This window comes from Ornithodoros turicata, chromosome 3 (assembly GCF_037126465.1).
Source record: "Ornithodoros turicata isolate Travis chromosome 3, ASM3712646v1, whole genome shotgun sequence".
Lineage (NCBI taxonomy): Eukaryota > Metazoa > Arthropoda > Arachnida > Ixodida > Argasidae > Ornithodoros > Ornithodoros turicata.
This window is the reverse complement of record NC_088203.1, coordinates 68,903,926-68,928,942: the sequence shown is the minus strand read 5'-3', so window position 1 is coordinate 68,928,942 and position 25,017 is coordinate 68,903,926. Positions and strand designations below refer to the sequence as shown.

Genomic DNA, 25,017 nt, shown 5'->3' with positions numbered 1-25,017 from the left:
CAAGAAGGCGTACGCCGCCCTCTCTCTTCGAATCAGAAGCGATAACCCTATCATTCTTGGCAATGGTTGGAGCACAGCGTGCTATGCGGTGAAGTTTGTTTTTAGAGTGTGAGGACAGGCAATAACTGTCTGGATGGTAAACCCAGGGATGAGCTCTTTCGTAAAAATCTGTCGAGTGTACTATCTGGCGTGTTTCTATCAGCACGCATATGAATGGTATCTTACAGATCTAGTCCAGATGTCAGAAGCAGATTCTGCAAACATGAGAATGGTGGTGACGACTCTTCAGAACAAGGCTTTCGCTTCAACCAACATACAGCGAAGAGAGAAAAAGTTTAGCGGCGCCGATTGGAAGTGGATTCAAACGCACACTCAAATCGGAAACCCATATGCCGATGTCGCGCTCAGCACTACTAAGGTGAGACACTTCGCTGCATATAAAGCTACAAAGTAAGACTACGAATCACAAAGTGCGTGGTGGAGATGTACGGAATGGAACTTGCCAATCCTCATGAACCTACAATTGATACCCGAAAATACGAAACCACGGGTATGATGGTTTCCTCAGGAGGCATCGCACATGGGGTTATAGTTCCTGGTTCGAAGAGAGAGGGAGGCGTACACCTTTTTTGCGCACACTATAGCATATCCAAATTGACACAAAGGCGTGCGTCCTCGTCTCTCTTCGAATCAGAAGCGATAACCCTATCATTCGTGGCGATAGTTGGCGCAGAGCGTGCTATGCGGTGAAGTTCAGTTTTTAGGGTGTATTTCACGCAGCGTGTAATTGTCGCAGATACGTTGCACACTCTAAAAACAGAACCTGACCACATAGGACGCTCTGAGCCAATCATCATCCCGAATGCCATAATTCTCCTCCCTGATTGGTTAAAATCGGCGGTTATAAATGGTTCAAATCGACTTTTGTGGAACACTTACGCAGTTCAGAAAAAGGCGTACGCCCCGCGCTTTTCACAAATCGGGAGTGATAAAGGTGTCTCTGTGCCCTCACCGTGCTATGTGGAGAAGTTCTGTTTTTAGAATGTAGCCAACAAAGCAAGAACGACAGATTTATGTGTTTTTTTGTGTATGTCCACAGTTGTCTCGGACGTAAAGCGAGGAATTGTCGCTTTCCTGCCAGCCACGGCATTGCCTCGGCGACACTGGTATCTCCCATTTACGCAAAGCCACAGACTACGCAACAATATGATTCGCTCTGCGTATACGGGCTCTGCGTGTTGCGGGCGCTGCTTTCTCGCTTGAATAAGGACTCTTGAACTTCGCACATAGCACGCTCCTAGCCATCCATCATCCCGAGCGACATCGTTCTTTCCTCTGATTTGTTAAAAATGAGAGGGGGGGGGGCGTCATTTTTGTGGCACTATGCAGTTGATAATTGACGCAAAAATGGCGTACGCCCCCTGTTTAATCAAATCGAGGGAGAGAACGTTGCCATTCGGGATGATGGCTGGCTAGGAGAGTGCTATGCAATGAAGGTTTAGAGCGCAGGAGAAAGGGGGTATCGATGTCTTCCGACGGGAGGCGTACGCCTTTTTTGTGACAATTATGAACGGCATTAAGTGTCACGAGAAAGGCGTACGCCTCCAGTTTTCAGCAAATTAGGTCAGATAACGATATCATCCGAAATGATGGTGATGGCTAGGAGCGTGCTATGCGGTGAAGTTCATTCTTAACAGTGTAGACATCGATACGCCAATTCTCCTGCACTCTAAAAACAGAGCTTAAAGGGAAGAACTCGTACCCCCTGCCCCTCTCATAAAGTGTACCATTCGATTGCCCTTTGTTCAAAATGGAATACCGCGAATTTACCCGACAAAACACGTCACGGTTATTAAATAACCGAATTAAATTGATAAAGATTGCAGAGCATGCCGCGATCTGTGTTGGCAACAATAAGAACGGCCACGTCGCCCTGCGGGAAAGTTCGTGAAAGGATACAGAAATCGTCTGCTTTTGCGCGCACTAGTGCACCGGCGTAAGCAGACGACTTTCAGAAGTTACTGGGGACCGCGGCAACTTTCGTAAATTTTCTTTCAGTTCTCAGGCGAAAAACGCACATTCTAAGAACTGGCAAACATGGCGGTTTAGAACAACTATGTTAATCCTTAGAGACGCTAGAAGTCGCAGGGCAACCCCACCCACAATCACAAACCTGAAGTCGCCGGCCATCGGCGTGCGTGGTCGCATTACAGCTCCGACCAAAATTATATTACGCGCGCTTCCATTACACTCCCCGTTGCACACTGATCATGTTTTGAAGTGTCGCTGACGACGTATATGGAGCAGGAGTGCGTGTTTATTTAAATACCGCATTAAATACTCGCGGTAAGAAAACACGTGACTTAGCTTCCACGTATCCGATTATGCGCCACATTATCGGCGACCCCACAGTCAATGCTCGGACTACATTCTCCGCTTGCCGAGATATATGCTTGAGTGTCCCCATTTCGAGAGCAAAGGGGATGACTCAACCCAAGGTGCTTCTGCAAGTTACAATTACCGTGACAACGACGACGTACCCGCAGGCCGACGTCATGCGTGACGTATGCATGAGAGAAGCGCAGGTTTCGTCGTGTGCTATTACGGCACATTTCGACAAATTCCTCGAAAACGACTTGGTTATTCCGAATGAAACTTTGACGGTTATATGTGTACAGTACTCGTGAAGGTAGTTTTGGCTAAGTTTCGGAATCGCAGCAGCTGTACGAGGCCGTCCCTTTAACTCTTAACTCTGCAGCCTGGAGTAACGACAGTCTTCTTCTTATGTGTTAAGAGTTGTTAGCCATAACCTAAGGCTTGCTACTCTCTATGGCTTGCTTACAACAGACCAAACGTATTATCGTTGAAGGCGACATGCGAATACCAAAACTGGCAGGTATCGTTCCCGGTGGCTGTAATCGCTCCCTACCGATACTTGTCTGCCGACACTGTTGATGGTGCTCGACAGCAGCTCAGAATAGGGCCCCAGGCTGGGAATCAGACGACAATCCTGGGTGACGTCACGGTGTCCTCCACCGGGCGAACCGCCGTAGTATGGAGCTGTTGTCATAATTTAGGAATGCGAATGAATGTGAATGTTGTATTCGGTATCGAGGGGGTGGCTCGTGTTCGGTATGATGCTCACCTAATTTTTCCCGAATCCTTGCGATGCCTCCCTTTAAGCCTATCTTGCTGGCCCTGCGCGTGTGGAAAAACGATTGTTGGAAGATACCAAATGTTTGGTGAACTACACCGCTTCATCAGCGTGGACGCTACTTGCAAGTGTTCATCCATTTCTCCCTAAACAGGGTACCCGGCCAGTAAGCTACTAGTATTCGCCACGTATTTCGTGATCAAAGCAGGTTTACGATACATATAAAACGGAAGCGTTGAACCTGTTCACGAACCGGTTCGATTTTTTTTATTCATTAGTTGCGCAGCGAACCAACTGCGACGATGAGCGGCGTACAGGTGGAGAGAGGACAGCAGGAAGGAGTGGGGGACAGGGGGTTAGTATGCGTCCTGGGCCGACTTCAGGGGGAAGTGCGCCAACAATAGCCTGAAAAGACTTCGGAAAACCCAGGGAAAACCCCAGGCAGCACAGCCGGTGACAGGATTCGAACCCGTGAGTCAATCTCGGCCTGTAAGAATGAGCCAAATTCCAGGTTCGTTAGAGAACGTTTAATGACTGGGTAGCTTCTTCGAGCATCGTCCGCCGAATGCCTCCCGAATGTCCAGTGCCCGCGCTTCACAGCTCGGCACGTGCAGCCAATGTCCAAGCATCTACGTCGTCATCGACGCTGATCGTCTTCAGTGTAACACCGTGTCACCTCCCAGTCTCCGCGTAGAAAGCGATCATCCTAACCATTATCCCACGGGGAGCTGGTGGGTCGATTTTTGATCAATATATTCTTGATACAAGCGTTACAAAGTACCAAGCGAGTAACATGTATAAAAAGCTTGGGTTGAACCCATCAAATGAGCTATTGCGACAAAGATGTCAACACGAAAACATAACCCGCAGAAACCTTTCAGAAACGCTCAGCAAAACAACACATTTAAACAGTGCCCTTGACAAAGCAGGTCCATATACTAAGTAGGTGTAGAATGCTGTTAATACAGCATGCAGTTTATAAAAGCATCTCGATGCGATCCATTAAACAGTTTGACAGATACTCATTATGTTTAAAATAAATCTCATTACAGTCAATCCCCCGTTTGATGAAACCTCGATTTACGAATTCCCTCGGTTTATGAACCCACAAGGAACCAAACGTTTTCCATGTATTTTCTTCTGGTTTCGATATCCGAACTGTGAACGGATTTTCAGGGAACGAAACGCAAAAACACATGTGCTCTATTGACTTCGATTTATGGAGCTGTCCAAAGGTTGAGGGAATTACTGGGATCGCGTCAATACAGATGAACAAAGAATGAAGATCACATGTTTCTTGAGTGGAAACATTCCCGGGTGAACTGTGTAGGCCGAACGGTCGCGGTTTCAATCAGCCGGTGACAAACCGGATATATGCCGTTGCAAAAAGTCACACCCCTCGGCTAGCGTGAAATGCCGTTCTCGATTGGATTCATTGTGACCATGGAAATAAACGTTATCCAGTGCATTTCCTGTCGTGTTTCAGCCCATTTCGCTTACGCGGACCTTGCCCCTCGATTTATGAATCCCTCCATTATGAACGGTTTTAGAGAAACGAAAGGTGCTCATAAATCGAGAATTGACCGTATTTACAATTAAATGAACGACATGCTGGATATTCATGATATAAGCGTTACAAAGAGCTTTACACATTACATGCTACGAATCGAGGAATTAGTGTTGTCTCGTCCTCTCCCAAGAACGAGTTACGCAAAACAAACACGGGCACATTAGAGTGTACCGTACGAAAAATCCGGAATCAAATTGGAATCTGGTCTTGATCGCGGATGTCTGATCCGGTTTGGTTCCTAAATTGGGCAGGATCACTGATCAGCATATGATAAAATTTTGATAAAGCTTTATTCAAAATGTTATCAAATCCGGGTCAAAATTGTATCGCCTCCTGACTAACCTTTGATCAAAACTTGATTCAGATCACTGATCAGAAACTGATCGGCTCCCAATAAAATTTTGGCATAGGTTCATTCAAAATTTGATCACATCTGGATTAGAGATGTATAACCCGGATCAAACTTGTATTGTTCCCTGAATAGCTTTTGATCAAAACGTGGACCTATTTCTGATCATTCCGTGAACAGATCCGTGCCGATATCGGACAATAAGCTGACTCAGTCCGTTTAAACCCCAGGGTCACAGCCGTATGCCCAACATGCCGTTTCAAAAGAAAGAACAAATGTGTGAGTATATGATGTGCATTTATTCAAAATCAGCAGTAAATTAACTTACATTTGTCGGAAACAGCTTCATTCATCATTCTCTCGAAGCTCACGGAGCCGCGTGCCCCGTCGGCTTCACAAGCTGTGGCAGTCCTTGCCACACGTACGCCAGAAATCTCGCAATATGGCACTAATAAGCCTGACCCAGTGATGAGCTCAGTGCACATGAAAATGCCCGAATCTGACACGATGAATTGAAAATCCGGTTACAAATAACATGTACTCACCTCTTCCTCGGTGCCGGCGTACTTCGTCGGCGAGTTGTCGTCTGTCAGCATAGGTGGGGAAGTTACTTTTACTTTGTAGTGCACTACCGTTACTCACTACTTTTTCAAAAAGTAACGTGTTACGTTATTCGTTACTGTTGCGGTAGTAGGTAACGCGTTACTAACGCCGTTACTTCTGATAAGTAATGCCGTTACTTTTGCATTACTTCACCAGTTGTCCATATAATATGTACAATTTTTGGTTGAGTCACATAACTGCATTCCTCAAATCAATACAAGCAATGTTGGGCACAAACAAGGGTCACGCATGAACACAACTTACATGTACGATTTATTGCAACGCAGAAGTAGTTGATGTTCAAATTTTTCATCTGTGAGCTTCGCCCGTTGGGCTGAGAGGACGCCCAATGACCAGTGAGTGCTCCTTGTCAAGGTTGATAGAGACGGCGACCTTTTATCTCACACAGTGCATATCCAAACAGCCAATCCCTTGGTACTTTGTTACTTGTTCAGAGGGTAGGGGCTATTTTTGTGCCGCTTTTGCCCCATTCGTCCGAAAAATACCAGAGGGAGTGAAAAACAGAGGTGGTAAACAAAGGTGACATCTCAACCAGGGTAGGTCAACAACCCTTCTTTTGCGTTCTTCCTGGGTTCCGACGTGACCTTCTTGTCATTGTTGAAGGTGAATAGAAAAAAAAAAATCGTGATTTTTTCCAGATTCTGCAGGCACGGTCCTCGCTCAAGCTTTCAAGTTTAGACGATGAAGCAATGTTCCCGAACACGCAGTAACGCATAACGCCGTTACGCGTTAGTTATTAAAAATGTAATGACGTTACGTTACTCATTACTTTTCTCCCAAATGTAATGCGTTACCATATTTCACTACTCGAATGTAACGCGTTACCGGTAACGCACTACTTTGTAACGCGTTACTCCCCACCTATGTCTGTCAGTCGACATGGTGGACCCACCCGAGCAGGGGCGGATCTAGGATTTTTCCGAGGGGGGCGTCCGCTATGGACAAGTGCCAGGTGCATGCTGGCACTGGTCCATTGAACCCTATGTTCAAGTCTCGAACTGAGGGGGGGGGGGGGGGGGGGTCAGGACATCCGGACCCAACCCTTAAATCCGCCCCTGCACCCGAGGATGATGCGTGTCAGACTGCCATTGCGGATGAGGTGGCCGCCATATTCTGAAGGTCTGCATTCAACCAGCGATTCAACCCAGGCAAATTTTTGTAGCTTCCGCACCAGTCTCCCGGCGTTGCTCAGCAGACGATCTACTTCTGTGAACAGAAGAAACAGATAGAAATAAATAAAATAAGAGCACTTGTTGAGGGCAGAAAGGAAAAATCGCGGCGCATACTCACCTCTATATTTTTCAACTTCAACAACCTTTTCCTAAATATGCTGACTTGCTCACGGAGTCCCGTAAGTTGGTCGATCAACTGAATTTCTCCCAGCATCTGACGGGCCTGGTGGGGTTACGTAGCTCGTCTTATCGCACCTTGGCTGTTAGAAAAAAAAAAAACGGAAAAAAAGAAAGAAAGATGAACTTCCAGGATAATTTTCGCTTAAGTTCCGGGTAGTATGTGTCTGCGAGTACAGCAATTTCCTCAGCAAAGTACAGTGAGCTAAACAGCTAACGCAACACAATATACCAAAGCTAATAAAAACAACAAACCTGTGACGCTTGACCAGGAGGAATGCAAATGCCATGTTGAATCGCGCCAAAGCTTGACGTCCTCTTCACGTGGAGCCGGCGGCAGAATGGAAAATCCCTGCCGGGGTGAAACCAAAGTTTTCCAGGTCACCGCGGAGGATAGAGGATAGAGAATTTGCTGGCCAAAGTCGCCCTTCTGTCCGTCATTGTTCACGTTCTGCCAGTGTTTCTTTTTGGAAAAGCTGTTCTTTTTGAGTAAATGGTTTCAAATGCGATTTCATATGACTTAGGATTGTTGATGTCCGATGCGACATAACGGTGTGACACGCTGTTTTATTATTATTATTATTGCTAACCCGAGGAATGTAGGAATGTTTCCGAAGTCGTATCGTCACGGAGGCATTTACCTATATCACACGCGAATGCGGCGGAAGCACCGAAAATACTCAAACGTAGCAGTGCGTGAATATTAATTGATTAACAAGTATGTATGAATTAACGAAATATTCCTGTGGCAGGCTACCACACGCGCTGCCGGAAACACAAACAGGTATAGTGCAGAAACAGTACGGCGTACAAATCCTAAAATGCGTACTGAAATATATGCAGCTTCGAGAAAAGTGAGAGCGAGCACAACATAAAGGTTCTGCCTCTAATTTCGTGCCTCTGATTTTTGACAAATCGGGCACAAGGCATGGTGTTCGCACCGTGCAGTTGAAAAAAAAAAAAAAACCTTCAAAGCAAAGTCCTTCTGGGGTGCACTGTTTTCGTTTACTCAAATCTGGTTTACAAAACTTAATTCAAAACAGGGAGCACATACAATGGGTTCCACGAGAGGATTCCATTAAATTCCCAAAAATAGTTTTTACTTAAGAAAATTATGCAGCTACTTGGAATGCACTCATACAAACTTATGCCATTGATTGGGGCCGTTTGCATTCGTGTCATACATTAATTAGGCTAATTTTGTTAATTGAAGTCGTAAACTAGCTCAGGAAAGGAAGCATTTTTCTGCATTAATCTGGAAGCGTGTGGCGCCCCCGACAGATGACGACAATGCTGGCCGGCTACTCTCGCGCATCAGTCTTGGCACGAGAATTAAATCATTCTTCGACCAACCTTCTACCCCGCTGGTTGTCTCTGTTCTTCCGGCCTGGAGACCCACAAACTGGTGACCCGAACTACGAACACCTCAGTTCGGTGAGCAATTCGGCCCTTCACCATCCCAAATTTGTGACACCATCGAGCAGCACTGGTTGTCTCTTTTCTTCCGGCCTGGAGACCCACAAGCGTATCGTACTAGCACACAAATGCACTCAGAATGGCGGGGTCTTTCACAAGGTTTCTACAGAAATTTGACAGCCGCAAATTCGTCATTGGATGAAGCGCGATCGCTGGTATTTACGTTTGCCGAACTGTTGGCTCCGTTCAAATACCCTTCCTCCTCTGCGAAAACAAAAGAAACCACGCCACAATCGCACGTATACCCTTGTCGAAGTGTCTGTCCTCAGCCACCACCACCAGCCACTGACAATGACGGCGACAAGACCATCGATCGGAATAAAACGTGTCGCTCTTTCCACTTTGTCCCGATAAAGGGGGAGCCGAGAGTTCGGCAACCGCAAATTTCACCGACCATATACTTCGCAAGTCAAATTTCTGTACAAATCTTGTGAAAAACCCATTGAGTTTGACTGCAATAGTGTGCTATATGGCGACAGGCTTCCAAATCCATGCAGAAAAATGCTACCTTTCCTTGACTAATTCGCGTGTTCAATTAACAAAGTTAGCTTAGTTAATGCATGACACGAATTCAAACCTCATTCTGAGGCAAAGGTCTGTACGAATATATTTCAAGTAGTATTTTTATTTTTATGATGATATTATGAACGGTTAAATACAGTTAATTCCCGGTGTTTTGTAACAACCACAGAAACCAATAGTTTCGGGCTATGAATTTCGAGTTCACGCAAGCATTATAGACCCAACATTAGAAAAGTTTCGGTCTCTCTGTACAGAACTCCTTTAATGAGTACCACCCGATTTAAACAGAAAAAAAAAGAAAAAAAGAAAAGTGCCCAAATCCAACCCGGGTCCGGTAGACCTGGTATTAACCCGACCCACATCGACCAATGCCAGATTCGCGTTTGGTCCACGAACTGAACCTGACTAGCTTGTACTGGCCTGATCAAAACCTGGGTGTGCCGGAATCCGGGACATTCCGGCTCCCTTCAGGCAGGATAAAGGCAGATCCAGCCCGGAACCAACTGGACGAGACCTGAACGACCCCGGATTCCTCTTGATCCGGCCTGATTAAAACCAGATCCAGGCTGATCAAGTTTGATCCGGAATTTTCGTACGGGATACGTATTTCATATTTTGGGGCGAAAACATGGAACGACCCTCCTCTCTCGGTGCGATCTATTAAACAGTTTCAGAGATACTGATTAGTTTAAAATACATCTCATTATTTATAAATAAAGGAACGACATGCTAGATATTCTTAATATAACCGTTACAAAGGTATACAGCCTACATGCTACGAAGGCAGGAATTAGTGTTCTCTTCCTCTCCCAAGAACAAGATATTCATTAGAGTGTATTTCATATTTTGGGGCGAAAACATGGAACACCCGCCTCTCGGTGCGATCTAGTTTCAGAGATACGGATTAGTTATCGGATCAGTATACGGATCTCATTATTTATAAATAAAGGAACGACATGCTAGATATTCTTTATATAAGTGTTACTTATTGATATACGGACTACAGGCTACGAAGGCACGAATTAGTGTTGTCTCTTCCTCCCCTAACAACGCGCTATTCATTAGAGTGTATTTCATATTTTGGGGCGAAAACACGGAGTGACCTGCCTGTCTCGCTGCGATCCATGAAACAGTTTCACAGATACAAGCGGAAACTTCACACTTTTTTATGCACGCACTATCGCCTGAGCACTAATTTTAATGAGCATACACTGTCTTTTCTACTTTCACTGTCTGTCGATAAGTTGTCGACATGTAATGTTCGCGTATATGGCACTTAAGAAAACATAAAAGCACTCTGGGCGGGGGGGGGGGGGTTGTCTTTCAGTACATAAAATACATTTCACTTCGTCGGCACCCAATTACTGTTGTGTCGCTTGATTTATACGTTTATCGTTTTTCTCGTTCCTGTATCATTTGCATGTTATATACTGTTGAGCGCGCACATCAAATACTTTGACCAGAAGGTACTGCGCATACTGTTTCCTCATACTTATAAATATGAACGGAAAATCTCATCCCGAACTCGCTGAACTTGCGACGCGGTGCCTAATCATTGTGTCAAGACGTCTCTCCCCCGTCTGGGGTGCTTGATGAGCAAGGCGTGCGCAGGCGATCTTTACCTTTCCACAACGTATTGTCAAAGTGATGGCTTGTTAGCCAGCACATCATAATGTTCCGTTGGCTAGATCGAAGAAAGATGTGGGGGAAAAAGGGCAAAGCGGAATGAGAAAACCCTTACGTAGTCGCACCTTTTCCATTCGGGGATCGTTCCAGCCCGAAATGGTGCAAAACGTTGTATCAGGCTGGTGGGACAGCGGGACCACGACCGCAAAAGCGGGACTGTCCCGCCTAAATCGGGACGACTGGTCACCCTTACAGGCCTCATTGTAAACTGCTTATTTTGGGTGTGTCAATAAAGTGTCTCTCTCTGCAAGCCATTACAGCAGCTTAAAATTATCCCCGTATTTTCATAAGTTTAACGATTGTTATCGCAGGGGACCGCTAATTTCTTAACTGGAGACCAAACTTTCGGATGGTAGCCCTTCTGAACAGGTCTCGAGATTGCTCTACAAACAGTAATCAACCTTGGGGATTATAGATGGGGAAAATGGCGGCTTCTCAGTCGCCGAGGAATCGCTTGCACCTTCAGCAAGACCTCGTAAACGAGAGTTATTGTGTTGACAATGAAAGGGTGCATCCACTGCAGAGTTCGAGGTAACTCGTTACTGTAACTACGTACCTTTTCTTGGTAACTTTTAACTTAACTCGGTACTTTTGCCTCGTTTCTTTTTCAGGAAACTTTGCCAAAGCAACTTAAGCAAAGTTCCAAGTTACTTTTAATTCGCTTTTCACTCACGTCCACTTATTTCATTGCTTTCTCTCCGGTTCTTTCATGGGATTTTATGCCATAAAACGTGATATTCAATCAATGACACTATTCTATTCACCAAGTAAGAACCGCCGCCATTGAAATGAAGCTGAACCATTGTGCGCCCACGGGGACAAAGCGTTCGAATTGTTGGACGTAAACGAAAACGAGCTAAGCGTGTTGCACTCGTTCGCAGGCAACTCAAAGTCGAACTCAACTGCTCACGCGCCCAGCAGCTGTGTGGTGCTATTTTGCGTACGAAGTAACTCGTTCCTTTTTTTAAGTAACACTCTAACTGCGAATCATTTCTGCAGTACATTTCAGTCTGAAGAACTTTGTTATTAACTTAGTTACATTTGTAACACGGAAACTCAACTCGTAACGACTTGTAAATTCTCGATCTATGATGCACTGTACCTGTATTGCGTTTGTTGGTCATGTGTGTTTCCTTTCTTCATTTATTTAGACAAGATTCCCACGACTGGCCTTGATACGTAGGAGGAGCGATGCCTTGATTACAGAAGCAAAACGAAACGCAAACAGAAATATACTTCGCCTGCAGAAGGTCAGTTCAGTTTTGAAGCAAGTAACTGGGAGCTATTATTATTAAAACGCATATTTCACGAGTACATATTCATCATATTAACATACTTACTGTTACATTTTGAATCGACGGATCATTCAGGTACATGAGATGTACTACTGCATGCACTCCTGTAAGGTGGATGTGGAATGGGGCATGTAGTCTCTGCCTACGAGAATGAGGCTATCAGAGCTAGCATGTCTCATTGATATTCTCATTGGACCGTGGAGATGATGAGGGAAGCGTACATATCTTGTTCAAGAAACTGCAGTAGTGCATAGAATACAATGAGACTGAAACCAAGTTTGAGTAGAGTCCAAAACTTTTTGTTCATTCTATGACTGCAGTGTGCTTTTACTGTGAACAATACTGATGCGCTTTCCTGTGGAGCAGTTTCCAGCTTCAAGCGCATCCCTCCGCATCAAAAGCACTACACTTCAACACAATGAACATACTCGTATTGATGTTAGCAGCTTGACGTACTGAGGCTTGTGCAGGTGACGCTCGGAGCGCCATTACACACGTGCAAGCAAGCGCACACACAGACACAGACACAAACACTAACAAACCTACAGGCAGACATAGACAAACCAATTGAGTTGGACAGGAGTATTTCCAATGCTTGAGTCACTATTCCCACAAGCCCACTTTCTGTGTAAGCGTGGTGCTGTTGCACAAACTGCGTGAATCTATCTGTTCAGGTGTGCTACAATAAGCAGTATGAGGACGGCATGGTGCAGAAAACGTCAAAGACCACTATCTTGGCAGTCATGCAATATCCACTTGAGAAAGAAACGTAAGCAAAATAATTGAGTGCCTATTGTACAGCTTGTCCAAGGAAATTCCATATTCCCGATTGCAGGTATCTGACAGTAAACATGATGACACCCTATATCACGGTTCCTTCCTGGATATATTCTTTGGTGAGAATTTACATTAATTACCTTCATAATGCTAAGCATCGTCACACGAAACTGGAACCCCTATCCGCCCCAGTTGTACGCGAGCAGGTAGATTTCTCGCCCCTGAATTTCGTGGCATGTGCCCGCTATGGGTTCGCAAGTTGACAGGTAGGTGTCGAGCCATTTAATCTTATATTGGAGTGCTGAAGATGAGATGTTGAAATGAGTGGGTAGAGTGACTGAACTGAAAATGCTGCCAAGTGTGAAGGACAGTTGAAACCGCTGCCGGAAGTCTGCGAAAAAGAAAACGCCATGAAAATCAATGAAATAAAATAAATCGCGATATGTGCAACGACTACGTCACACGTTGGTTCCAACAGTGACTGTAGTTTTCTGTCTGTGTGTCTGTCTGTCAGTCTGTCTGTCTGTCAGTGTGTAGTTTACTGTAGTAGTGACTGTAGTTTGAAGGAACTGTAGCTACAGAATAAATCTACCGAATTTTTGTTATCACAGTCTTGTTTCGCGATGGGACGCCGAAGTATCGTAAATTTCTGTGTTGACAAGTACACACTAAGCTATTTTACACCCTTTGGAGTGAAAGGTGGGTCTACAATAACTCACACCCCTATGAGTGTAAAAGATTCTAGGTGTAATGGAATACACCTTCTCAGGGTGTATTCACAACACCTTCAAACTTTTACATTTAAAAGGGTGTGAGTTATGGTACACCCGCATTACCTCTGAAAGGGTGTAACAATATACTTAGCAGGTGTGCGGCGTGTTGATCTACCCTGGTAATTGGACGATACCCTACCTGATTCAAATTTTTGTGATAATCAGCAACTTTAAGCAATCGCGTAACGTGTGCAGCTTTGCTTCCATAGTGAGTCTATCATGCATATCAGCCAAAGTAAATGCATAACATGAACATTTAGTGCATTGTGTTCTCCCAATATAGCAATTCCGAACTGGTGCCATATTTGACCAATATACGGTCTGATATATGGATAAAGATGTACGCACTTAAATTTGCAGACGTGTGCAAATTCGATAGCCCTGCTTGCATTCCAGTCAGAACGAAGGGTAAGGTGTCTAAGTTTAATTTGATTATATACACAAAAAACAATGAAGTGAGGAATTGCTTCGTGTATCAACTCACCGTCAAGATAACGTTTGTGCTCCTTACTAGTTTTGGTATGGCATTGGTATGGTTGGCATTCGTATTCCACGACAATGTGAAACATTTTACAATAAGGCAAAACACTCTGTAACCATTATACCCTTATTGCACCCTTAGTAGACCCTTAACACACCAATGTAGGTGTGAACCCAATTCAAGCCCATCTATGAAAGGACCAGCCTCGAAAGTGTGTACAATGAGTGTGACGTATGGATGTATGACGTCATGGTGTGCCCCCCACGCGTCTGGCAACGCTACTCTTCGAATTCCGATATTCTGTCTACTGAGTCCTTACCAAAGTTGCAGACAGTTATCCAACGTGCAGCAGAGAGAGGGTAGCGAGAGCCAACGCCACCTAGATGCAGAAAGCCTGGTTACTTGTCGACGTGACGTAAGAACTAAGAGTCAGCCAATAGGTCACCGGTGATCTCGTGCGAAAATGACGTCAGTGTCCTCGCTTCCGTGTCGAGCACCTCACAGGTTCCGATAGGCAAGGTGCTTTGTGATCGCTGCGTGTTTAAAATTTCCCAGTTTCGCTTCTGAAGCAGTATGGGTGGCTGTTGCGCTGTTGTGAAGGGCTGACTGTTCCCTTCAGGACCACAATGCCAGGTATTGGCACAGCGACGGTAATGCTGCGTACCTCTCCTACATATGAATGTATGCGAGAATATGAAACCCGCAACATCATACATGAATTTTTGACAGGTGAAAATCGCTGCTTACACACGTAACGCTTGCTTGAAGTTTGTTTGTTACAGCTGTTATACTCAGTGTTACATTACGTGCGTGCTTACCGTCGGTAAATTAGTTCATGTACACACACAGAAAAGCACAGACTGACAGTTGGGCTTTACTGCTTTGCAAAGATGTTTCTGGAGCCAGGCAAATCTACCTCCAGCTCCCATAGCGTGCGTCGTCTGCTATCGTAGACAAAGAAGTCGATCCTTTTCCCATGATTCTTATAAACAAAATAAAGAAGCCGACACTGAAGATTTTTGTTTAATCTTCAGTGTCGGCTTCTGTATTTTGTTTATGTGATCTACAGGACTTGACGCCCCTCTTCGTATACGCTTCCATGATTCTTAAAAAGTACCGGTCACCTACTAGAATCGTGTTTTCAACAACCGTAGCCAACCATCAACGTGCCTTCAGCGGGCGTACCCGTGAAGACGAGCCACCGTGAGCTTCATGGGCAGCAGCTGTCATCTGCGAGTAGTAAACATCCCCGTACTAAATAGGAAAACAAAATAAAATGCAACATGGCCCAATATTGTTCTCAAGACTGATTTTCTGGAAAGCGCATTGTACTTTTAGTGTACAGATTCAAATTTGCCAAGTTAGCTGCAATCATTTGCGAGTTTCGCGGGACGGCGAATCGCGGTAGCAACGAATTCTGACTTTTTATGTCCGCGTAGTGAAGGAGGGAGAGGACGCAATAAGCAGGCGTTCAGTATCTAGGTAGCGTTTCAAGAGCTAACGGTAACGTCAACTGCCCTTGGGGAATCCGAAACTATGAAGCTTTGGGGGTTCTTTCGAAATGTCGTGGAAGCGCGTTTTGTCCATTGGCGGCATGTTTTGTGTACTGAGTCATTGAGCTAGATTAATTAATGATACGAACTAAAATAAATGTCACTTTTAGGTCATAGTTGGCCGCCGGCCGGTGTCAGCAAACGGTCATAGCAGACGATCGTCAACTTCATTGAGAGACTATGTATGTGGAGTTTCATCGCAAGGGGGCGATACTCTACCCCATTGCTGGTGGTGATGCGAGGAATGAAATCATAACACATAAAGCACCTCCTTGTTCTATTTATCACCAGAATTTATTGTTTCCCAATACTTTTCACAATATGAGGTTTTTACATTGCGTAGACCATCGACGTGGGTTTCATTCGGGGCATCTAATGTTCCCGAATCTCTTGACTTTGTCAATTGTGGTAGCACCTCCGCAGAAAGAAACAAGCTTCAACGCTATTCAACAGTCGAGTTTGATGACATCGTTTGGCACAAAACGCTGTGTTTCGAAAACACCGAAAGGAGCTTCACTGTACTTAACAACTGAGGAACCACTCTCACTCGAATCCCGTAGGATTGCGTAGCATGCATCCTTTTCTTCCACAACCTAAACAGGGAACCAGGACTGAGGTGTATAGATGAGTGCACTGGAAATCAGAAATTGAGTAGACTTGCGGGCGGTTTCAAATGTTCTAGGAGCTTTTTGTATGTTTGTTTCTTTTGTCTTGCCAGTTTTTGTTACTTCGCAGCTTATGTGGGCATCGGCGGTTCCAGACTCGGTAACGAACCCTGTATTCACACGAGCGCCTTGTCTGACTGCGCAGCGACTGAAGGAGGAGAAGGAAGTACCAGCATAATCACGCAATCATCCAACCATTCGGTCGCGGGCGGGGCTTATCGTACAGCAGAATCTATGAAGCGCGCAAGTTTTTATTTTATTTTTGGCGAGATATGAAAGAGCCTTGTGTAACATCACTGCGCTCGGCAGCTCCGTCCGTCAGAAAGAACCACACGGATAGTTTGTTCGCGAGGCACAGAATCTGACGACTGACGCGCAGAGCCTTCCGGGAGGACGAAACGAAAAAGAAAAAAAACCACTCTCTGTTGCCAACGTGACAAGCTCTACACACCTGGCTAGCTAGCTAGCACAGACAGCTAATACACCTGGTAGAGCAACACCTGATTTTGTGGAAACTTGCCCATGATGAGAAATGTAGCAAGGAAACATGCCATGTGGGAAAAGATCGCTTTTGAAATGGAAGAGAGACGCCCGGATGTCGAAGCAACGGTAGCCATGTACACCAAAGCACTTTTTGGGTTCCCATATTCACGGCGCAGTCGTTGTATCGGTTGAGAACGTGTTAATTATTAACAACGAGTTGGCTGCATGCTCGCGTTCCAAACCAGAAGGTATCGGCCCAGTTTCGTTTAAAAACGAGAAAATGTGTGAACAGTATGTCGCACGCAAGGTAACCAAAGGGGCTCAAAATTTAATCCACGAGCCGGTCACTGCGGGGGTCGCGCATATTAATAGTTGTCTGGTATCATAAATTAACCATGTAATGCTATAATATTTTAGGGCTCTCATTACACAAGCTTACAGGTAGCACCCTGCGGTCACCATCACGCCATGCGGTGCGTTTGCGGTAGGCCACTGTGTGCATACATTGTGTTCTGACAAGCATCAACGAGGACGAACAGTTGTAATAAAGGGAGCCAGTTTTCTTCGGTTTCACTAACAACAACTTTATTTTGAAATGGAGAGCGGTAGTTTCACTATTTTGACGTGTTTCCCATCCATCGCTGCAACACAGTTTGGGAACTGCCACAGCGCTTCAAAGTAACGTGTTATATCCCTGGATAAAGCTAGTACTAAAAATGCAACATATTGACGTACTTACGTTATAGCTTCTCACTTTGCAATGGCATTATTTCGTAATTATTCACTGAGGGAGCTTCTTATACGACGCGATATGCAAAAAGTGCGAATTCGTAAATTTCGTGTTTTTCCATAACTTTATATGTATGGATGGGACGGTAACGTACCCCCCCCCCCCCCTAACACACACACACCAAAAAATAAAAAAGATCAGGAAAGATCGTAAGAGTTGTTTGAGTGGTAGAGGATTATTTCCAATAGAGGTTCTTTTCCCGTTCTAATTGCACTACCAACGGTGCCGGTTCATGGTGGTGAACTCTACCTCACTATGCCACCGGTATATGCGATGAACGTTTTATTGCAATGAGTAGTGTATGAAGGCAGTAGACACAAAAACACGGCCTGTCCAACGCCTAAAGCAATGGGGCCAATGAAACGCAGGAATTGGAAGCAATCAGAGGAGGGAATCGGACTTCAACCATCCGATTTCTGCACTCTAAATATCGAACTTCACGGCATAGCACGCTATGCGCCAACCATGGCCACGAGCTATAGGGTCGTCGCTTCTGATTCGAAGAGAGAGGAGAGCGAACGTTTTTTTTTTTTTTTTTTTTTTGTCAGTTATCATTTACCCGAATTGACACAAAGGGGGGGGGGGGTTGTAATGGCAGGATCGGCTCGCCGTTGTTTTCCACACAGAAGTGGCCGTCGTCACGACTATAGGAAAAAAAAAGAAGCAAGACAGATGGAGGATAGAGGATGAAGGGTGGGGTTAGCGAAGTAAGAATCCATCGCCATGCATCGCTGCTTCTCTAAATACAGGTATCGAATAACAACGGCGGCGACTCGGCCGACGCCCGAGAGAGAGAACCACGGGACACGAACGAAAGCGGACGCGTGGCCGCACAAAGCGTTTAGTTTTACCCTATATCCTACGAAACCTGTAACCTACGAAATAAAGTTCAGTTATCCCATTACGAATTCACTGTGACTACGGTGCTGACAACTGACAGTGGAGATGCGTAGACGGTGCATGAGTTCGTCGGGGGCAGCAAAGTGTTAGATGGGTCGTTGAGCAAGACCTGCCTTCTGCAGAAAGAAGAAAAGGTTTCTTGCTTTAGCAGAACGTCCTGCAGAAGAACTACCACACACACACACCATTGATACAAAAAAGGTGTACGCTCCACTCTGTCCTCCAATCAGAAGTGAGCCCTATCATTCGCGGCAGTCGTTTGCGCAGAGCGTGTTATGCGGTGACGCTGCTTTACTGTGTTCGAAAGGTGCGACCTTTACACCACAGCCGTCTCTGAGGGCGACCCGCATACGACGTTTTCTCGACGCAAGAACGCCGGACGGTCGGCATTTTTACGTTCAGCTCCACGAACAATAGCCGTCTAGCGGGGACGCCGACATCTGAGGTGAACAGATCAGAGCGGCAATCGCAGGAAGCGACGTGTCTGTCTTGACCAATCGCATGCCTGGCCGGAAACGACCGTCTGCACAGCCGCTCAGCTGTGTGGGCATAGACGGTGTGGTCGCGAAGTACGCGCAAGTGGAAGACAGAATGAAGTGGACCTGGCAAAACTGGCTGCAAATGAAAATAATTGGGGACACGGGAGCGACAAAATGCATACCATCCCACTTGCTAGCCATTGTTCGATTATCGTTTCTCTCTGGCCTAGATATCGGTGCACCCAGTAGAGTATTCTGGACGGTCTTCTTCAATCCTCCTACGGCAACAGCTCTCGCTTTTAGAGAAGCAGCAGTTTTCTCTTTTATAACAGCAGCAGCAATTTTCGCTGTTGGTCCATACTGGGAGACGCGGGAGAACAGCGAATGGAAGCGGAAGTACAAGCAAGAGATTTCCAAGTTGATGGTCGGCGCGCCTTGTTTATTGCCTTTGGTTACCAGATATTGTATTTATAAAAAGTTATACTGCACGTTTATCAAGTGATATCTGTCGCGTACGTTATGCCAGCCTATAATAGCGAGAAATGCCGCCAGGGGCCTCGAGTACAAACTTTGCGCCGGCTCCTAGGCTGCGCCGAGAAAACGTCGTTTGTGGGTGGATCCGACGTTTCTCCATCGGGAGTGACGTCACGACCTCAAAGCTCGGCGTATCTGCGTCGAGAAAACGTCGTATGCGGTTCCCGCTTTATATCACACTGAACATCGTTGACTGCTGCAGAGTGACGGTAGAAAACGAAGACACACAGCTTTCATAGCACTCTCTCCTACGCTCTTTCCCGCTGAGTCTTATTTACGAACGCTTTATGCATTTAGAGGCATGTTTAAGCACACATAATTCGAACGAACCTGTTGCAGATGGGTTATGGAAAGACGATAACTGGCTACTATACTGTCACGCATATTTGTCTCTATACTCTCCTTATGCGCTTTGTTATGCGGAGCAGAATGTATTCAAAAGTGGCCACATCTATTCTCAAAACCTTCCGATAGACACATGGGTTTTCGTGTCGTAGCTCCGGTAGGAGGCTATTTTGCAGACCGTGTTCTGTCCTCAACACCCATTCTTTCGTCCATACCTTCCTTACTTATTTTCATGGCAACATTCACTATCGTCAATGAGAACAGTAAGAGCCACCATTTTTCGCCTTCTTTCGTTCATTGAGTACCAAGCGCCGTGCACATAAAATTAATGCTGCAACCTTCAACCGCAGCGTGAACGTTATCCCCGGCCGCTAAGCTGACAGCACATTGGAACACTATCTGTGTAGGCATCCCAGGAGGGCGTAGCCTCAGCGCCCTTATCATTTACCCTCTCGCTCCTTCAGTCGCTGCGCCGTCAGAAAACGATTGTATCTCATTACGGCCGAAGTCTCATTACGGCCAATGTCTCAATACGGTCGAAAGTCTCAATACGGCCGAAGGCAGTCTCATTACGGCCGAAGATATCTCATAACGGCCAAATGTGAAAATGTGTATTGTAACCTGCATTGATATGCAATGTCGCAGCCAGGTATGGATATATATTCAGCAGGGTATAAGCCATGCACTGTGCCCTTAGGGCCCTTATCATATTTATATACTCATATTGGGAGACAAACGGTATGTTATCATACCACAGCACAATGCAAAGGGTGTTGGAAAAAATTGTGGGGGGAGGTCATCATTATAGTTACGTCATTACAGCTTAACATATCATTACAGACGACCCCCTCTATGGGGTGCACAGGCAAAAAAGTTAGGGGGGTCTGGATAAAGCACTGACGAGGGAGACTCCTCCACCCCATGTCAAGCCTCATAAAACATCTCCTGAAATATTTTCCTGGCTATGCAGCTGCATCATTATGACGTAATTGTCATTGTTGTCCATAATTCTTGAATATGTTTTGGATATATGGAAAAAAGTCTGCTTGACAGCATATGTCTTATGGTCATCATCAAACAAGAGCATGTCATTTTGTTCAGTGCCTTATGTACTTTTTTTTTTAATTTCAGGTGGGCGTAAATTGTAGAAGGACTAGTGGGGGAGAAGATCATGGTCATAGGTCATGTGGCTCCTGGAGCTCCCAGTGGGCTCCCTTGTGGAGTACTTTTCAGAACACACACACACACAGTTTGCTCACAGAACCAACGAGTAGGATGTTGCTTGAATACTGAGAGAAAATGGCGTAAGACATACAAATATCGTGTGACACATATGACAATAAAAACATTTTTCAAGAGGGATGCATGAAACACTGTCGCAATATTGTGTGCATGAACCATTGTGTGTGACACAAGCCTTGGGGGCACACCGCCTTGGACACATTTTGGGAAGCATAAAACACAGTATATACAGAGCTAATATGGTGGATGCTTCTTTTTGGCCGTTATGAGACATCTTCGGCCGTAATGAGACTACCTTCGGCCGTATTGAGACTTTGGCCGTAACGAGACACTTGGGGATTAAAGGATTTTCGACCGTAATGAGACTTTCGGCCGTAATGAGGCTTCGGCCGTAATGAGATGTTACCTCAGAAAAAACGCTCGTGTGAATGCACGGGAACGGGCTCGGTCATTCAGCGTCAGACACGGGTCGGGCTTGGCCCAACTCGGCCGGTGTCAGTCCATAGTATTGGGTTCCTACGACGAAAAACTCAGAAATTACGGTTTAATACACCCCAGGCATGCATCGATGTTAACACTGTCTTTACAGAAAGGAAAGAAAAAAAAAAGTCCCTGCTTTTAACGTACATTTTGTAACATGAAAAATGGTTAGGAGCAACTAATATTTATTCGAACAAGAACTTTCGTGCAAGAGACATCCACCTGTGCCCCCGTTTTTTCACCACCAAATCTTTTGAACCCCAATTCCCCGAATGTCTCATTTACGCGTACACCTTCTCTTTCCTGATTCTTATGTGACGGTTGCTCACGTGATGCATTGTATTACTGTCTGGTTGTTTTGTGTTTACTTAGTTCTGGAAACCTGTTTTATTGTATCTGTTCACTTGGTATATATACTCGTGTCGCACTTAGTTGTGTAACCTGAAGAAGTGCAGTCTCTTGCATGAAAGTTCTTGTTCAAATAAATATTAGTTGCTCCTAACCGTTTTTCATGTTACGTGTGTGATTCCCTCTTCGCGGGCTCCTTGACAGTGTTTAATTTTTTCCCCCTTTTTCGACGTATACATTTTGTAACCTAAATATGATGAGTCGTGACGTCGCTGTCAAGGATTCAGCACCATACAAACATTGCTGCCGTGATTATTCCTCTGGGAGGCTAAGTTCGTTCAGTGTAGTCAGAACTTGATGCGTCGAGAAAAACAATCAGAACGCGTATATTGTACTGTAGGGAGCTCCATGCGCAACGCTGTCCAATAGGCGCAACGCTGTCCAATAGGCGCGTTCTGATTCTTTTTCTCGACGCATCAAGTTATCTCTACACTGAACGAACAACGATGAAGGATGACGAAACACTTTCTCGCGTGATGAGTCTTCTCACGTTCACATCATTCTTCATTCCATGTTTGCAGCCTTAGTCCTCCTGGCCGGGCTGTCTTTGCACTGTGTGCGACATTTGAGCGCACGTTTTCCGTCTGCTTTCACGCCTCGTGAGCAAGCAGAGGAACGTCAGTCGCTTCCTGAAAGCCATTACGAAGCAATACCTTGGAGGCCATGTTCAACCTGCCATCATATAACTATTTGTTCGTCTGCTCTCATAATTCATGTACTCTTTGAAGACTTTGACTATAAACGTTCTCTATCACAGAAAGACCTCCTACAACGCTACGCCGGCATGGAAGCAATTGAGAGGCGGAGCACGCGCCGGATCTCTACGAGACTTAATCTGGAAGACACGTCGTACATGGATATTGATATGGTCACCGCATCCCTGGCTCAGGGATGGTATCAGGTCCTCATGGGATTCGTGGCCATTGGTTTCACAATTCTCCTCGCGGGTCTCTTCATCTACTACCAGTACCGACCGAGCGACATGCTTCTTTCTATAGTGACCACAGTGCAGGGAATCTACGTCGTCTGCTATGCCCTTGAGATATTTCTCATTGTAAGTGGCGTCTGTAGCATACGGACATCTGACTCTCGCGTGCCATTCTTGTCAATTTTAATCCGAATGGCACGTTACTTTCCCCATTTGAAATTCCCAGATATTGGAATGTGTGTTCCAGCATGTCGGTAAGGTCACGGCATACTTGGAGAAAGCATAGTAGCAGACGTGCCCCCCCCCCCCCTTTGCGCAGGACTGCACGACTACGAATTCGGAATGAACGACAGGCACGTTGCCTGCACGCCGATGAAACCATGTTGTCCGAGTGAATTCTCAACTAGTGCTGGGCGCCTATTGCTTGTGAACGAGTTCTCTTATTACCCTTCTTCAAAAATGTACCGACAGCAAGTACGACAAAGTTCGTCAGTGCTGCCGACGAACCGTGGTGATCAACATTGCAAGCAACTCACTTCCTCATGAATTATTGCCCGTGTAGTGCGGGGAGGGTTACTGGAGTACATGCACCAATCCCACGCGGTTCCCAACATTCGCGGTGGAGGACATCGTAAATCCGGTGGAAAACGCAGGCAGTACAAACAATTCGTGGTGTTTGGCACAGAATGTCCGTTTGAATATTAATTCGAATCTGGTGTTCGTGCACGCGCAAATCAAGCCAATGGACAGCGCCGAAGTGCAAAGAGTTTCCTGTGAGCTCGCAATAAGGGATATGATTGGCGAGCAAGATGATCACCATTGCATAAGGGAGACGTCAGTTGAGAGTCGTTATGACCCTTAAATTCACACTAAAGTTAGCTTCCACGCTAATGGACAGACTTAGAGCCTGTTCTCACATACAGCGCTCTGCTTCATAGCGCTATAAAAGAGCGCTTAAAACGCAGCGCTATTTTGTACCTTCGCGTTCACTTGCACAGTGCAGCGTACAGCGCTCCGCGTGACTCCCATTCGCGTTACGCTACATCTCGTGGCAACGTGATGCACTGGGATTCCCACGCCGCCACCACGGTACAAGAGAACCGGGAAGAAAACAATCCCTAGCTTCCTCAACGTCATAGCACACGGAGTCTCTTGATTGCCCAAAAGGGAGCAGCAGGAGCTCAACATTGGCAAGCGCTGTAGCTTCTTAGCAACCGCTTCTTTAACCGCTTCTTAGCAGTGCGTGGAGAAAAAAAAAGAAAAAAAAAACACCGCTGTTTTCCAGTGCTACAGAGCAAAGCGCTTGTCTGTGGGTACCAGCCCGTAGCACTAAGCGACACATGTCAAATCCGTAGTGGGGAATGTACTGGGAGCTATATGAAAGAAAGCGTTTTGGGCATCATAATCGTAAACCCCACGATCTACTGAAACTCACTAACGTGCTCATTGACTGACTTATGATAACGCTTACGAATGCGTACACTTCTTCTAAAGACCGAGTGCTGACGTATTCTTGGTACACAGATTACAAGCTCATAAGGTAGATACACGTGAGGATGTGACAGCGCCACGTCGTGTTAGTAGCATTCACAGGATTATGGCTACCGCTTCCAGCATAATATTTGGCGTCACCACCACGCGAATCTAAAACGATAGATTATTTATACCTCAGTCAACCATTAAAGGGATGGTCACATCCGATTTCGAAACTCTACTGTCATTTTGTTCCTCCTGGACCACTGATCTCTGTATCGAAAATCCCACGCGAGATAGTGACCTAGTTCGACGGTTATTCGACGGCATAGAACAGACGCCAGAGTATACTGGAATTCCCTCTCTGAAAAAAACGAGACAAATATCACTTCCTAAGAACCAGTGAGGGCGTGACCTTTATAGCTCGTTGTCGGTCGTATGGTTCCGCATATGGTATTTAGAAGCAACAAAGCCTCTAGTCACATGACCGGCATATCATGCTTGTCTACTGCTTTGCAGTACCTTTAACATAGGGTAAAGTGGGGCTACTTGAACACGGGCGCAATTTGAGGACAGTTTGGGTTTTTCGCGTGGCATTTTCTTAGCAATATCTTTTCTCGTCTGTGACACCAGGGTGAGCAGAGTCGTTGTCTGGGCTTTGAAGTAACGTTTTGACGTTTT

General features: G+C 45.6%; 1 protein-coding gene across 4 annotated transcripts in view; it reads left to right on the top strand.

The window, feature by feature from the left end:
* The window catches only part of LOC135387255 (sperm-specific sodium:proton exchanger-like), a 199,469-nt gene that overhangs the window by 98,623 nt on the left and 75,829 nt on the right, over positions 1-25,017 (top strand). For all 4 annotated transcript variants that reach the window (XM_064616542.1, XM_064616541.1, XM_064616543.1 and 1 more), the window contains 5 exons: positions 228-418; positions 11,882-11,980; positions 12,700-12,794; positions 12,861-12,921; positions 22,693-22,989. In XM_064616542.1, the coding sequence (XP_064472612.1) occupies positions 228-418; positions 11,882-11,980; positions 12,700-12,794; positions 12,861-12,921; positions 22,693-22,989 (743 nt within the window). The remainder of the gene's footprint in view (positions 1-227; positions 419-11,881; positions 11,981-12,699; positions 12,795-12,860; positions 12,922-22,692; positions 22,990-25,017) is intronic.